General features: G+C 42.1%; 1 protein-coding gene across 1 annotated transcript in view; it reads right to left on the reverse strand.

Annotated features, from left to right (window-relative positions):
- Positions 1 to 15,792, reverse strand: part of DOCK4 (dedicator of cytokinesis 4) — a 321,839-nt gene that overhangs the window by 18,845 nt on the left and 287,202 nt on the right. The window contains exons 47-50 of the mRNA XM_040411036.1: positions 15,278 to 15,398; positions 10,684 to 10,765; positions 6,894 to 7,003; positions 3,835 to 3,907 (exon numbers count right to left, since the gene is read on the reverse strand). Of these exons, the coding sequence (XP_040266970.1) occupies positions 3,835 to 3,907; positions 6,894 to 7,003; positions 10,684 to 10,765; positions 15,278 to 15,398 (386 nt within the window). The remainder of the gene's footprint in view (positions 1 to 3,834; positions 3,908 to 6,893; positions 7,004 to 10,683; positions 10,766 to 15,277; positions 15,399 to 15,792) is intronic.

A 15,792-nucleotide genomic window follows, 5' to 3' on the forward strand; every position in this document is an offset into this window, starting at 1 on the left:
TTCTCAAATTTGGACTTAAGGGGGGCATATAATCTGGTCAGGGTAAAGGAAGGGGATGAATGGAAGATGGCTTTTAATACCCCAGAGGGTCACTTTGAGAACCTGGTCATGCCTTTTGGGGTTGACCAATGCACCTGCAGTTTTCCAGCATTTTGTGAATTACATTTTTCATCACCTGGTGGGGAGGTTTGTTGTCGTGTATTTGGATGACATACTAATTTATTCTCCAGACGTGGAGACTCATCAGGATCACGTTAGAAAGGTGTTACAGATCCTAAGAGATAATAAATTGTATGCAAAATTACAGAAGTGTGTTTTTGCTGTACATGAGGTGCAATTCTTGGGCTACCTGCTATCATCTTCATGTTCATGAATGGATCTAGAGAAAGTCCGTGCTGTATTGGACTGGGAATCGACCCGAAAATCTGGTGTAAATCTTATGTGGTATTTGGGGTTCACCAACTATTACCGAAAATGTATTCAGAACTATTCGACAGGGGTGAACCCCTTAACTGACATGACTAAGAAAGAAACAAATGTTTCAGTGTGGTCTGATTCGGCGTTGCGAGCCTTTTCTGCGTTTAAGGAGTGCTTTGCTTCTGCCTCTATATTGGTGCAGCCGGATGGATCCCAACCTTTCATTGTGGAAGTTGACACGTCCGAGGTGGGGGTAGGAGCAGTCTTATCGCAGGGCCCGTCACCTGGCAAATGGCGCCCATGTGCATTTTTCTCTAAAAAACTCTCTGCCGCAGAGAGAAATTACGAAGTGGTTAACAGAGAGTTGCTGGCCATTAAGTTGGCTTTTGAGGAGCGGCGTCATTGGTTGGAAGGGGCGATTCATCCGATCACAAAAATCTGGCTTACCTGGAGTCGGCTAAACGACTGAACCTGAGGCAGGCCAGATGGTCTTTGTTTTTCATCAGATTCAATTTTATTGTCACTTATCGTCCTGGGGTTAAGAACGTCAAGGCAGATGCCTTGTCAAGTAGTTTTCCTGGAGGTAGTAATTTTGAAAATCCGAGTCTGATCCTGTCAGAGGGGGTGGTGATATCAGCTCTATACCCTGACCTAGAGATGAAGTTGTTAGAGGCTTAGGGAGATGCACCAGAGTCTTGCCCCTCTGGGAAATTGTTTGTTCCATCAGAATTGCGTCATAAGGTGTTTGAAGAACATCACTGTACGGTTCTTACGGGACACCCTGGGAGTAGATCCACTGCCTACCTCACCTTTCGTAGATTCTGGTGGCCGGGGTTGTGTAAATGTGTTGAGGACTATGTGTCGGCCTGTAGTATCTGTGCACGCGCTAAGGTGACACATACTCTGCCTTCTGGATCTCTACTTCCATTGCCCATACCGTCCAGACCATGGACTCACTTGTCTATGGATTTTATTACTGATCTGCCTAATTCGTCTGGAATGACAGTTATTCTGGTGGTAGTTGATTGTTTTAGTAAAATGGTGCACTTTATAGCATTGCCTGGCCTACCTAATGCTAAAACACTTGCGCAAGTGTTTGTCGACAACATTGGGAAACTTCATGGCATTCCCTCTGACGTGGTCTTGGATCGTGGGAGTTTGTGTCCAGATTCTGGAAGGCGTTCTGTACTCGGCTGGGGGTACAACTGTCTTTTTTTTCTGCTTTTCATCTACAGACAAATGGACAGACGGAGCGCACTAATCAGAGTCTGGAAACTTACTTAAGATGTTTTGTCTCTGAGAACAAGGAGGAATGGTCCTCGTTTTTGTCTTTGGCAGAGTTTGCCATAAACAATCGTAGACAGGAGTCCACTGATAAGTCGATATTTTTCGGGGCATATGGGTTTCACCTGCAATTTGGCACATTCTCTGGTTCGGATACTTCCGGTATCCCTGAGGAGGAACGTTTTTAGTCATCATTGTCTTCTATATAGCGGAAAATTTGAAATTATTTGATGAATATGGGCAACAAGTATAAACGTGCGGCTGACAGGAAACGTATGAATGGTTCGGACCTAAGTGTGGGTGATTTTGTGTGGCTGTCCAAAAGAAATATTAAGTTGGAGGTTCCTTCTTGGAAGTTGGGTCCAAGGTTTATTTGTCCATATAAGATCACTGCCATTCTTAATCCTGTAGCTTTTCGTCTTGAACGTCCTCAGGCTCTGAAAATTCATAATGTCTTTGTTGAAAAGATATGTCGAACCTTTGGCGTCGTCCCCCTTGCCACCCGTTCCTGTCATGGTGGACGGCAATTTGGAATTCCAGATCGCCAAGATTATTGACTCTCGAGTTCTCCGCAGATCTCTTCAGTATCTTGTTCACTGGAAGGGTTATGGACCAGAGGAAAGGGGAGGGGTACCGGCATCTGACATGAATGCCAGTCATTTGGTGAGAGCCTTTCACAGGTCTCATCCAGATAAGGTTGGTCCTGGGTGCCCGGAGGTCACTCGTAGAAGGGGGGTACTGTCACGGACGTTCCCGCGACAGGTGGCAGGATATCGGTGAGACTGGAAACACGTGGTTTGATCTGACATGTTTTCTGTTTGGATCAAATGACGTCTGTGTTGTTTCTCATGCTTGCCACACCTTCTTTTCCCAGGTGTGGCTATTATGGTCATTTAACCTTCTCTATTTATTGTTGTTTCTCCCACTATGCTATGCAGTTTATAGCTTCAGTTTGAGTTGTGGATATCTGGTGTAGGGATCTTGGCTGAGTTCCGGGTGCTGCCATAGCCACTTGAAGTTAAGCGTTTTGTTTCCCTTTTGTATTTTGTTTGGGTTTTTTTGTGTGTTGCATTTCCCTGTCATTTGTATTAGGCCTGAGGGAGACTCCTGTTTGTCCTTCCTTTTGGAGGAACAGGTTGTCTCAGTCCTGACATTAGTACCAGGGTCCTACAGGGTGAGTTAGAACATTAGGTATTCCTGTATATGAACTCACCTACCTTTGGGGTCTGTTCATACTGGCAGTTAGTCAGGACTCTGATTAGGGTTTTACTAGGAGGTGTCCATCTCCTTTTCCTATTTTCCAGGCCTTATTACATCACCCCTTTCCTTCCTATGTTCAGTGTGGTGTTTCCCTCCCACACCCGAACGCGACACTGAGTTATTCAATAAAATGTATCTGGATAATGCCACCTGCTGTTTGTTATTTTCCTTATTTTTCCATCCACCTCAGTAACATCAGTGAGGTGGACTCACATGTTCAGTTATATATTTCAACTGCTACCAGACATATCTACTGTTAGATATTGTTACAGTTACAGGGAGGGAGCTACAGCAGAAAGCACACACCTCACAGCTGTGATAGAGAGAGCTGCAGCAGAAAGGACACATTCCCAGAGCTTGAAATAAATCTAGCAGATTGAAGCAATTTGATCAATAAATAGGGAGATCTTTAGAGCCATGTAACGTGCAGGGTTGATTATGTATTTATTAGAGATTGTCATGTACTCTATGATGTCCGATTTTCATTTTCTATATTTATGATGGGATAACTCCTCTAACTTATAGATCATTTCAACTGCTTGCACTCAAAGCAAACTTTCCTAAACAGATTTGACCCATCTTAAAAAAAACAAGCTAGCTCACAAGAAACAGGGCAACAAGTGTAGATGTCCTTATATATTGTGTGTGGAGAAGCAGCCACCACATGTAAAATACTCGCATTCCTTATGTGAGAAATTATGATTTCCTGCATTTTCCTGCTTTCATGAGAGGCAACAGTGTCTGATAAATGTCTGCTGACCAAAATATCACACATTTTGTTTGCATAAAAGAAAAAGATGGATAACTATATAATTATCCACTAAACAATCAGTGGCATAACGTTAACTATCATTTTCAGTGGGGACAACCTACCTTTATCTGGAGCCGAGAGGTTTGGGTCACTCCGGGGCAACGTGTTTTCTCCAATGTGATTAAAAAGTACCCTCTAGAAATGTTAAAACAATGAAGATGAGAAGTCAGTGTTCAGATGGCAGTGGTCCACTGCCACTTACAACCAGCAAAATCAGTGACATATCTTGGTTGTTTTTCTGTTAAATATTGGTCAGGACTACATTTTTCTTTTCAAAAACTGAAGCAATGTTATTCCTGCAACAGATGATTTAATACTATATGGTGGGAATTTACCATGAGGGCAATATTTGAAGTCAGTCTGTGTTGTGTAAGCGCCTAAACACTAAACACTTTGGTCTAGAAAGTCTACTCCAGTTTTTCTACGTCGCGCTCGCTACTGCTAGAGTAAGTCTCTGCGATAAAGCTCACCGACATACCTAACCACTCCCAGTTTCCAACCCACTTTTCAAAACTGGAGTAAGTGGTGTAAAAATGCAAAAAAAGGTGCAAGAGAACTATTTTGCAGCTTACTGAAGCCAGAATTCTGGAGTGCAGGATAAATTCCCACCTACGTGTTTTCCTTTTACCCCTATACAATCTGCTATGAAAACTAATTTTGTAGACTTCATTTTCTTGAAGGGATTAGATCATCTGAGACATTACTGGCATATCACTAGGATTTGCCATCAATATCAGATAGGTGCAGGTGCACCTCTGGAACTCCTATCTACAGAGCGGGTCCACTGGAGTGAAGGAGAGCACACCGTACATATGCGGTGCGCTCTCCACTTCTACAGGTGTTATGAAAATAGCCGATCGGGTGTGCTCGGCTTTTTCCTGAAGCCCCTCAGTGGTGAATGGAGAGCACACCGCGCATACATGAACACCCTTCCATTCACCGCTATGGGACTTTCAGAGCTGAATGGAGGGAAGTTGCGTTTGTGTGATGCTCTCTGTTCACTTCGTGGGGGCCCATTCAGGAGACAGGAGCAGGTCCCAGAGGTGTGACCTGCACCTATCTGACATTGCTCGCAAACCCTAGCTATATGCCAACAATGTCCGAGATGGGAATACCCCTTTAATGACACAGTATAATGTTATTTTAAAATACTTGTACAGTGGCTCACCGGTTTAGTAGTGTGGAAAGAGGTGCTCTATCATCGGCACACCCAGAAGCCGTTTGATGCAAGAGAATGAATATAGGTAAGTATGAAAGGCACACTCTCACTTGTTGCTGCACGGTATGAATAGGTGGCAATATGATAAAAATATGTCTTTATTTGGTAAATACTAAAAATCTTGTAATCTGCTGTCATCAGATAAGCATTTCAAATATACAATAGAAGATAAAAATAAAAATAGGGTGCCCTCTTTGTGTGCTGAAATTCTGCACTGGTATTGTTCTTTCGTTACTATAAGGTGCCTAGTGCCAACTGGGTACACAAAAATGGTATATGTGAGCTGAGTACACAGAAATATAACGTATTTTACGCTAAGTATAGAGTAGTTTGTAATAGCTGAATACACAGAATTGCTGTATACAAGCTGGATACACACTAATAATAAATAATGCACGTTAAATACAGTCATCCATAATTTGCGTCAATGCTGGATACATAAGGTACGTCAATGCTGAATACATAAAGTGCCGGGTGTTTGTTAAATATGGTGCTGGGTACATAAACCTGCTGAGAACATAAGTATAAAGATAATGCACACTGGGTCCATAGGAAGTGATTGTAGCATATACTAGTGTATCAAATCTATGATTTGTGCTGGGTACATAGAGTGCCAGGTCTTGGCTGAATACAAAAAAGTGCTGGGTGCAAGTCGAAAACTTTGTTAATAGTGCTGTAGTCCTTGAAAAAAAGAACGGTCCACGCCGAGTATTTCCAGAAAGAAAATATTACAGAGCCCGCTAGAATAATTGATAGAGTGCTAGGTTATTCTAGCGGGCTCTGTAATATTTTCTCTCTGGAAATACTCAGCGTTGACAGTTCTTTTTTCAAGGACTACAGCACTATTAACAAAGTTTTCGACTTGCACGCAGCACTTTTTTGTATTCAGCCAAGACCTGGCACTCTATGTACCCAGCACAAATCATAGATTTGATACACTAGTATATGCTACAATCACTTCCTATGGACCCAGTGTGCATTATCTTTATACTTATGTTCTCAGCAGGTTTATGTACCCAGCACTATATTTAACAAACACCCGGCACTTTATGTATTCAGCATTGACGTACTTTATGTATCCAGCATTGACGCAAATTATGGATGACTGTATTTAACGTGCATTATATTATTATTGTATATCCAGCTTCTATACAGCAATTCTGCATATTCAGCTATTACAAACTACTCTATACCTAGCGTAAAATACGTTATATTTCTGTGTACTCAGCTCACATATACCATTTTTGTGTACCCAGTTGGCACTAGGCACCTTATAGTAACCAAAGACCAATACCAGTGCAGAATGTCAGCACACAAAGAGGGCCGCCTATTTTTATTTTTATCTTCTATTGTATATTTTAAATGCTTATCAGCAGATTACAAGATTTTTTGTATTTACCAAATAAAGACATATTTTTATCATATTGCCCCCTATTCATTCCGTGCAGGAATAAGTGAGAGTGTGCCTTTCATACTTACCTATAATGTTATTTTAGAATTTTACACAACATGACACTGTATCTATAGTTTAAACACAGTAATACAGTACATACCATTTGTAAATATTCTCAAAATGGTTAGTCTGATAGCAAGGGAAAAAATCGACTTTCTCATTTCTTAGAAGTTACCAGGCAACTACACAACAAACAATTAAAATCTAAGAAGGTACTCAGAAAAACGTAGCTTGCCGATTTTCCTACACAAGATTAGCTACTTAGTAAGAAAAGCACATCACTGCGCCTCGGCAGTTTTGACCTTTTAGTCAAAGCAAATTGCAGTATCCTATTAACTATTAAGGAAGCAAAGAGCAGGTATATTATACATACATAACACTGGCCAATACACAGATGAATGAGCTGTTACTGCGCTCATATACTTTCAGTGGGCAGAGAAGAGGGCTACCTGGGGAGGTTCTGCTGGGATTGGAAATATGGCACTGCAGGGTCTCTCTCTTGGGGACAGGCAGGCATTTTCTCTGGAATGCTTGTGTTTGTCAGATAACAGAGGGGAAGCTAAAAGAGAAGACAATGAGTATCTCTATAGTCAAGGGGAAAAAAAACAATTCCTCAGAAAATGGAAGTTACAATTAGCCACAAAATCCATGTTAACTTTGTAGACAAAATTGATAGAGTGTGCAAGACTGTAAAGAAACATGATCAGGATATGACCACCCACATTAGCAATTTAGGACTATAAGGCACAGTTCTAAGACCATTTCCATCTAAAAATAAAAAATGCAGTGCTAATCCCTGAAAAACTGTTAAAATCCTTGACTAATAATTATGCAGACCCAGCAGTATTTTCACCCAGTTCTCCTTGAGTCCTGAAATTCAAGCCTGCGTGATTATGCAGAAGACAGACTCGGAATAAATGAATCTAGGAAAGCTGGCTGACAACCCTTGTAGAACGGTGTAGAAACAGTGGCAGGTGCAGGTTGTTAAAGGGAAAGTATAGATTTTTTTTTTTTTATTAATTAATTCAACATACTGATATGTTTTCTTTTTAATTCCTTATTTGTAGATTTTTTTAATTCTATTTTCTGTAGCTAATTATGGTGTAGTCATCATGCCTGAGCTGCTATTAACAGCACTCGAACTTATGGTTTACAGCAACTTCATGGACCATAGGAATATGTAGACTGCAGGAGAATTATTGACTTCTATGGGCGAGTGATCCAGGCATGCACGATGCAAAGTCATTGCATAGGGAGGGGATTAGACACACTGTGACCATCACCTATTGTTGGTCATGTGATTCTGTGTTATCTACATATATAGTTGGTGTTTGCATTAGGGATGAGTGAATCAATTCTAACAAATCGATTTGTCTCATCAGCAAGAGCTCTCCACCTGCGGAGGCTGAACTTGCAGGTGAAGAAACACCCGTATGCCACTTGATCAGCAGGGCCGGACATCTCGCATGCCCATGACAGTCTTGCACCTACACCACTGCAGAGAGTAGCGGCGCAAGTGCAGAGGCTCTGTGTCTGCTTCTGGAGAGTGCAGAGGCTCTGTGTCTGCTTCTGGAGAGTGCAGAGGCTCTGTGTCTGCTTCTGGAGAGTGCAGAGGCTCTGTGTCTGCTTCTGGAGAGTGCAGAGGCTCTGTGTCTGCTTCTGGAGAGTGCAGCGGCTCTGTGTCTGCTTCTGGAGAGCGCAGCGGCTCTGTGTCTGCTTCTGGAGAGCGCAGAGGCTCTGTGTCTGCTTCTGGAGAGCGCAGAGGCTCTGTGTCTGCTTCTGGAGAGCGCAGAGGCTCTGTGTCTGCTTCTGGAGAGCGCAGAGGCTCTGTGTCTGCTTCTGGAGAGCGCAGAGGCTCTGTGTCTGCTTCTGGAGAGCGCAGAGGCTCTGTGTCTTCTTCTGGAGAGCGCAGAGGCTCTGTGTCTGCTTCTGGAGAGCGCAGAGGCTCTGTGTCTGCTTCTGGAGAGCGCAGAGGCTCTGTGTCTGCTTCTGGAGAGCGCAGAGGCTCTGTGTCTGCTTCTGGAGAGCGCAGAGGCTCTGTGTCTGCTTCTGGAGAGCGCAGAGGCTCTGTGTCTGCTTCTGGAGAGCGCAGAGGCTCTGTGTCTGCTTCTGGAGAGCGCAGAGGCTCTGTGTCTGCTTCTGGAGAGCGCAGAGGCTCTGTGTCTGCTTCTGGAGAGCGCAGAGGCTCTGTGTCTGCTTCTGGAGAGCGCAGAGGCTCTGTGTCTGCTTCTGGAGAGTGCAGAGGCTCTGTGTCTGCTTCTGGAGAGTGCAGAGGCTCTGTGTCTGCTTCTGGAGAGTGCAGAGGCTCTGTGTCTGCTTCTGGAGAGTGCAGAGGCTCTGTGTCTGCTTCTGGAGAGTGCAGAGGCTCTGTGTCTGCTTCTGGAGAGTGCAGAGGCTCTGTGTCTGCTTCTGGAGAGTGCAGAGGCTCTGTGTCTGCTTCTGGAGAGTGCAGCGGCTCTGTGTCTGCTTCTGGAGAGCGCAGAGGCTCTGTGTCTGCTTCTGGAGAGCGCAGAGGCTCTGTGTCTGCTTCTGGAGAGCGCAGAGGCTCTGTGTCTTCTTCTGGAGAGTGCAGAGGCTCTGTGTCTGCTTCTGGAGCAGCAAGCGGCACATCGCATTCACTGTTTAAATAGTCAAAGCCTCTGCACCTGCAGAAGCGCAGGTGAGAGATTGTCAGGGTCGGGTGAGATGTCCACCCCTGTCAATCAAGCAGTAGGTTAGCACTTCTTCACCTGTGAAAACAGTCCCTCAAAAGTGAAGAACTCTTGCTGATGAGACCAATCAATTTGCTTATCTGTAGTTCACATTCATTTTAATCCTTCTTGATGATAATGAGATGACTACTGAAAAGTGATTTCTACACAGCAGCTTAGTATGATAGTTGTCAGTGTGAAAACTGAAAGATTTCAGTATTTTTATTAAATATTTATCAAAAATTCTTAAACATGTTTTACATAAAAACATGATTTAAATAACAGACACATTCTCTTTAAATCTGGAAAATGGTGAAGTAAAAAGAAAGTATATTTAGGTATCTGATGTTTAAAGAAACATTATATCTTAAATCTTTTGTTCTATGCTGCAATAATACAATAAAGGGAGTTAATTTGTATTACGGCCCCCTCCCCCTACTCAGCCAGTCAACTGTCAGGTCAAGATGCTGCTCCCATCCATAACATAGCTGCGGATGGAGAGTTACCAATGTCACCATGCCTCTGCCTTGAAACACACTGCCCTTGACTCGCGAGGCATGTGCAGATGGCAGACTGTTTCAGTGAACGAGGAGGTCTTCAATAATCATCAAAACTGTCCAGAACTTGTAAAGAAAATGTAAAGGTAAACAACGTATAATGCTTGGTGATATTCCTTGGAATAAAGTTGCAATAAAGTGGCCAACCCTGTTTACTGCCACAGAACATTGACCGTGGCCCTGGATGTTGGTATTTGTGCATAGGTTTGGCCTGCACATCACACATCATATCTAACATATCTAACACCCTCAGTTCCTGAATTCCAGCTTGATAGCTGGACAATCATTCTTTAAAATGCATTATACCATGCTTTTTTTTTTTTTTTTAAACATACATATATATATATATATATATATATATATATATATATATATATATATATAGGAATTTTGAATAAACATCAGTAGTGTTCAACCCAATTTAGGGTACTTTCACACTAGCGTTATTCTTTTCCGGCGCTGAGTTCCGTCCTAGAGGCTCTATACCGGAAAAGAACTGATCAGTTTTATCCTAATGCATTCTGAATGGAGAGTAATCCGTTCAGGATGCATCAGGATGTCTTCAGTTCAGTCTTTTTGACTGTTCAAGACGGAGATAATACCGCGGCATGCTAAGGTTTTATCTCCGGCCAAAAAAACTGAATACTTACCTGGATGCATTTTTTTTCCATAGGAATGTATTAGTGCCGGATTCAAAATACTGCAATGCCGGATCCGTCCTTCCGGTCTGCGCCGAAAGACGGATTTGGCATTTCAATGCATTTGTAAGACTATCAGGATCCTGATCAGTCTTACAAATGCCATAAGTTGGCATACGTTTTGACGGATCCGGCAGGCAGTTCCGGCGACGGAACTGCTTGCTGGATTACTCTGCCAAAAGTGTGAAAGTAGCCTAAGAACTTATCAAAAGTTTACTTGTGATTTTTTTTATTCTATTTGGAAATGGTCCTTATATGACTAACTTTTGTACCATATACTCTGTAGCAAAATACCTCTGGCACTTGAGGGGGCAGAACTTGTCACATTTGGAGAAGCGGAATGTGTAGAACTCAAACTTGAGGTAGAAGGACTTGGCTGAAAGGCAAAAAAAAAATCAGTGCATGACTAAAATAAGAAAACATCTTCTGTCAGACGGTTCTTAATTATGTAGACTATTAAATATCATATGTGGGCTAGCATCTCCTATCTCATCTGCCACCGCTCTGCAACCATGACCAAGGTTTATTGAAATGGGGGTTTATGGTAAAAAGACCGCAAAGTCTGATCAGTAGGTGTGGGGTTGGTGTAACATTTTACATGTCGCTTAAAATGCAATAAAAATTCTGACACTGAATACTTGCGGTAAGAAGAAATACGTGTAACATAATAACAAAAATGTAACATAAATGAACACACAATGCGGGGCACATGGGGGTTCCCAAGGGCTTTTAGTTGTTGTCCTTTTACATTTTTATATATACTGTATTATTTCTGTAGATTACTAATTGCAGTAATTCATTAATAGCAAGAAGTATAAGAGACAGATTGTTTCCATAGCAACCCTCAACATGGAAGCCACGTGGTAACAGCATTTTGGTGTGTTTTTTTGCTCAGCAGTAGAAATAATAGAAGAGATGCACTGTGCTAATATAGATAAAAGAGAAGCTAAATTCAATAGGTTTGTGCCATCCACCTGTGCAGATTTTAGCCGTACAGTATCAAATTAATTTTGGTCCACACCGCTTTTTAGTATCTTATTCCGGAAGTTAGAAGTCGCTGCAAATAACTTGTCACTGCCTGCCCCGGGTCTATCTGCTGTAATGTTTCATGCAACATTGTGTTTGATATGCTGGGCTCATTGTCTGCTAACCACAGACTAGGATTTTCTTGGGGCATCTAAGGGTACTTTTACACTAGTGTTATTCTTTTCCGGCACTGAGTTCCGTCCTAGGGGCTCAATACCGGAAAAGAACTGATCGGTTTTATCCCCATGCATTCTGAATGGAGAGCAATCCGTTCAGGATGCATCAGGATGTCTTCAGTTCAGTCTTTTTGACTTTTCAGGATGGAGAAAATACTGCAGCAGAATTCCAGAACACTTGCCGGATCCGGCATTTTTTCCCATTGAAATGCATTAATGCCGGATCTGGCCCCGAGTATCCGGCAAAACGGATCCGGCATTGTGGTCCGCGCATGCTCAGACCGATAAAAATGTGAAAAAAATTAATGCCGGATGCGTTTTTCCGGATGACACCGGAGAGACGGATCCGTCATTTTAATGCATTTGTCATACGGATCAGGATACTGATCCGTCTGACAAACGCCTTCAGTTTGCGTCCGTATTATAACCAAAACAATCATCTAAAAGATGAAGGGCTATGTGTGAGCAAATACTCAATATTACCAACAAACAAGGACACACATGTACAATAATAATGAATTTTTATTAAATAATGTCATAAAGGACAACAAGATAATAATAATCAATATAATAAATAGCAGTAATGCAGTAGCGCTGCGAATCAGCTGATTATTACATTATTTAATAAAAATTCATTATTATTGTACATTTGTGTCCTTGTTTGTTGGTAATATTGCGTCCGTATTGCCAGATCCGGCGGGCAGTTCTGGCGACGGAACTGCCTACCGGAATCCTCTGTCGCAAGTGTAAAAAAGTACCCTTAGGCAGGCACTTCAGAGGATGGACTGCATGATTTTCAGGCCTATCTTTGGGAACAAGCATTCATAGGAAAGCTCGTTCCCAATAACTGTCTTGTATAATGGAGCAGCCATTCAGCTGATGAATGAGAAAAGACCCGTTTGTCGGCTGGATGAAAGCTGCCCGATTATCAGCAGCACAGGGATGTGCGTTTGAATGAGTAATGACTGCGGTAGAAATTGTTCCTCCCACGTTCAGTTTGGATCAGCCTGTGTAATTAGGCCAGCACAAACCAGCACCAATGGGTGTGCCCTTGCACTGCCCGAACATCGAACACGAGGGTGCAGGTAGACATGAATTACTGGGTGGATTTCTGTGCTTTTTCACACCAAACCCGCATGTGTTACTTGCAGATTTTGGTGCAGATTTGATGTTATTTTACTGAAGGTCTCACCCTTCCATTGAAAAGGGTGAAAGCTGCACCAAAAATCGCACAAACAATTGTACATGCTGCAGATTTCAAAATCCACATGTCAGGTCAATTTCCCCACAGAAGAAAAAAAGCTAAGTGTACATGAGATTTGTCTGATCTCATACACGTGGCTGGTACTGTATTACACTGTTTTTTCCATGGCGCTGCCGGATGCAGACGGAATGTCCGCCGGCCCAATTAAGTATAAAGGAGTCTGGCGGATATCCGTACACATTCTGGCAGACAAGCAGAGAACCGCATGCAGCGGTTTGCGTCCGGCCAATTCTCTGGACGGCTATGCTAGAGTTTCAGTGTGACGGTAGCTTTAGTACTCTAAGCCACCTTTTATTGTTGAAATGTTAATAGATGTTCTAGCCTATATATTGTACATGCGTTTAGTCCTTTTTATATTGTGTACTCTAATTATAACCCTCTCTCTATTACAGGCTTTTCAACAGTTCTAATGTTCAGAAAATTGACCTGTTGCTAATAGGCAGGTTAATAAGATGCATGAAAATAGGTAGGCCCTATTCGGAGTTTATGGGTGGCCTAGGGTTTGAAATGTTGATTAGTGTACGCTCTTAATGGTTATGATTTTCTTTATGGCTCTGCTTAGACAATGTCCTTCAGAGTAATTTAAAACCTGCCAGAGGAATTCAGCTGACTCAGAAATTAAAGAAGCACTCCTGCTTTTTATTTCTTTGGCCTGTTAGAAAGGTACAGGATGTAAATTGTAGTGAGGGCAAACTTTCTATGAGATGGAGACGGACCAGAAGGGAGTGGATACAAGTGGATTAAATGTATAAATTACAAGTTTTATAGAATTATTTCCCCACAAAGCTACAGTGCTGCCCATAATTATTCATACCCCTGGAAAATTTTGACAAAGTTACTTTTATTCAACCAGCAAGTAATTTTTTGACGGGAAAGGACATAGGCGTCTCCCAAAAGATAATAAGACGATGTACAAGAGGCATTATTGTGGAAAAAAAAACATTTCTCAGCTTTTTTTTACATTTGAGCAAAAAGTGTCCAGTCCAAATTTATTCATACCCTTCTCAATATAAATAGAAAGCCTTTATTGGCTATTACAGCAATCAAACGCTTCCTACAATTGCAGACCAGCTTTTTGCAGGTCTCCACAGGTATTTTTGCCCATTCATCTTTAGCAATGATCTCCAAATCTTTCAGGTTGGAGGGTCTTCTTGCCATCACCCTGATCTTTAGCTCCCTCCACAGATTCTCAATTGGATTCAAGTCTGGACTCTGGCTTGGCCACTCCAAAACGTTAATGTTGTTGTCTGCTAACCATTTCCTCACCACTTTTGCTGTGTGTTTTGGGTCATTGTCATGCTGAAATGTCCACTGGTGCCCAAGGCCAAGTTTCTCTGCAGACTTCCTGATGTTGTTGAGAATCCTCATGTATTGCTCTTTTTTCATGGTGCCGTTTACTGTGATTTGGTTCCCTGGTCCATTGGCTAAAAAAAAACAACCCAAAGCATTAGGTTCCCACCACCATGTTTGACAGTGGGGATGGTGTTCTTTGGGTTGAAAGCTTCTCCTTTTTTACGCCAAATGAAGGAAACATCATTGTGACCAAACAATTCAATTTTTGCTTCATCTGACCATTACACAGAAGACCAGAAGTCTACTTCTTTGTCCAGATGAGCTTTTGCAAAGGCCAAGCGAGCTTTTGTGTGCTTTATCTGGAGAAGTGGCGTCCTCCTTGGTCTGCATCCGTAGAACCCAGCAGTGTGCAGTGTCCGTTGGATTGTCTGCCTTGAGACATTGCCACCAGCAGAGCCCAGATTTACCAGGATGGCCTTGGTGGTGATCCTTGGATTCTTTTTCACCTCTCTATCCTCCTGGCCAGCACAGGTGTCACTTTTGGCTTCCGACCACGTCCTCTGAGATTTTCCACAGTGCGGAACATCTTGTATTTTTTGCTCAAATGTAAATAAAAGCTGAGAAATGTTTTTTACCACAATGCCTCTTGTACATCGTCTTATTATCTTTTGGGAGACACCTATGTCATTTCCTGTCAAAAAATTATTTGCTGGTTGAATAAAAATAACTTTAAGTCAAAATTTGCCAGGGGTATGAATAATTATGGGCAGCACTGTATATATCAATCTGCTCCTCCTGCTCTATAACATACTGCCTGTAGATTGCATTGCATTTCATGACGACAGGTTCTCTTTAAGGTTTATTGCACAAATTTGTTACAGAAACCATTTTTAATGGAAAGCCCTGACACCAAATCTGCGATAAGTAATCTGGAAATTTCATGTTGTGTTTCCAACAATGTAACACAGCTATATGAGCATACATAAAGGAGAGGAAGTAACTAGTCAGCATCCACTCTCTCTCTTTGAATTACTCAGGGACATTGTTAGGTTCTGGTGACATGACTGAGAATAAAAGAATGTGTAGAGTCATGCCCTGTACACAGGTTAACCTTCAAGACTTTACTTACCTGCATGTGAAATACTTCATCAGAACTTTCTGATTGCCCCGTCAAATTACTAACTTCAGCTGACGCTTGGGAGGAGAGGGAGGATGAAGAGTATCTGTTTATCGCTGGGTAACTCAATGGGCTGTTCAAGAAATAAAACAATAGTAAAAGAAAGGAATATATAAACCTAACATTATTGTCACTACTATGAAATCTCTAACAATAAAATGGAGTGTTTGTATACATGACATTTAAACATGCAAAGGTACTGTGGATCTGGCCATATAGTTCCTCCAACAGAGAGGAGCAGGAAGTCCATGTTACATACAGGAAGCACTTTCCTAAAATATCAGGAACACCGACTGCCTTGCTTTCCTTATAATAAAAGGATCTGTTTGCATGACAGATTCCCTTTGAAGATAGAGATAGCAATAAAGCCTATAAAGTTCCACTACAACTATATGGCAGCAAATAAAATAGATAAAACGGCATATTAACAGAATATGAAAGCTTTCATGTGATTATTGTCCACTACT

This window comes from Bufo bufo, chromosome 1 (genome assembly GCF_905171765.1).
Source record: "Bufo bufo chromosome 1, aBufBuf1.1, whole genome shotgun sequence".
NCBI classification, from domain to species: Eukaryota; Metazoa; Chordata; class Amphibia; order Anura; family Bufonidae; genus Bufo; species Bufo bufo.